The sequence below is a fragment of the Condylura cristata genome, unplaced genomic scaffold, assembly GCF_000260355.1.
Source record: "Condylura cristata isolate star-nosed mole 26May11 unplaced genomic scaffold, ConCri1.0 scaffold00023, whole genome shotgun sequence".
In the NCBI taxonomy this organism is placed as follows: domain Eukaryota; kingdom Metazoa; phylum Chordata; class Mammalia; order Eulipotyphla; family Talpidae; genus Condylura; species Condylura cristata.
In genome coordinates this window covers 31020468-31021591 of record NW_004567124.1, presented here as the reverse complement: position 1 = coordinate 31021591, position 1124 = coordinate 31020468, and the positions used below count along the sequence as shown (strand labels likewise).

The following is a 1124-nucleotide window of genomic DNA, read 5'->3' as shown; positions in this document are numbered from 1 at the left end:
TATGTTTTTAAGATAAATTCAGACAAGAATGAACACTGCTTATAAAATATATCGAGGGGCCTCCCTGGAGGTGCTGGGATTAAAGATAGTGCTATCAAGCTATCACCAGCCACTGCAGCACAAGTTCCATCCCTGGACTGCCAGGGAGCTAATACACATGGTGTAGCAGACCTCTTCTATCTTGCCCATTATTCCCCTCATGTACTGTATTTTAGTTCATCTGCCTGTTCTGCAACCCACTCTGTCTCTGGGGAATCCTCTCACCACCCACATCTCTGGCCTATACCCCAGTTCTTGTATGCATAAATAAACAAATCTTTAAAAAAAGAAAAAAAATATATCGACAACTGTCCACCAAATTATATTCCTTCTACCACTGCATGAGTATAGCATTTCTGCAAACCAAACCAAAACTGAGTATGTTATTAGAGGTGAAAATATCCTGCAGTGATTTGTCTTGTTACAAATATACATCCTTTTTGTGTGTGTGCGAATTGCATTCTTCTTAATCCATTCTTCTGTGAGGTTTTGATTTTTTCAAAGTGATTTATAAGCAGCCTACATATATTCCAACTTTGATTTGTTAAACACTTAACAAACTTAAATTTGTTAAACACTTAACAAACTTAAATTTGTTAAACACTTAACAAACTTAAATTTGTTAAACACTGAAAACAATTTTGCTCCCAATTCAATTAATATTTTTCCTTTATGATTTCTGCTTTCATGTGTAACACGTTAATACCAACACTGTATATACAGTATTTTCTTCTTTCTAGTATGTTTAGAGTTTCTTTTTTTTGGGTATATGAACCTTTAATTCATCTGAAAGTAAATTTTTTGTGTTATGAGACAGGGATTTAATTTCCCCTTTTCAATGTCTAACCAAGTGCTTCAGTATCACTGATTTTGGTAGTCATTAGTAATGCAAATGCACAGTTTTAAAAGTTCATGTTTTTTCTTACCTGGTAAAAATAAGGATTAGGTTCAGACTCTCCGACTCCCTGAAAGTCTTCTACATTGATGAGCTGGAAGTCATAGAGCAGGCCAGCGTTTGCTGTACTAAATTCCGGCAAGAGCTGCACGTGGGGTAAGTTTCCTAGATTCTTGTACCGCCAGTTGTA

General features: G+C 35.8%; 1 protein-coding gene across 1 annotated transcript in view; it reads right to left on the bottom strand.

Annotated features, from left to right (window-relative positions):
• The window catches only part of AQR (aquarius intron-binding spliceosomal factor), a 79874-nt gene that overhangs the window by 14322 nt on the left and 64428 nt on the right, over positions 1 to 1124 (bottom strand). The window contains exon 27 of the mRNA XM_012728547.1: positions 966 to 1124. Within this exon, the coding sequence (XP_012584001.1) occupies positions 966 to 1124 (159 nt within the window). The remainder of the gene's footprint in view (positions 1 to 965) is intronic.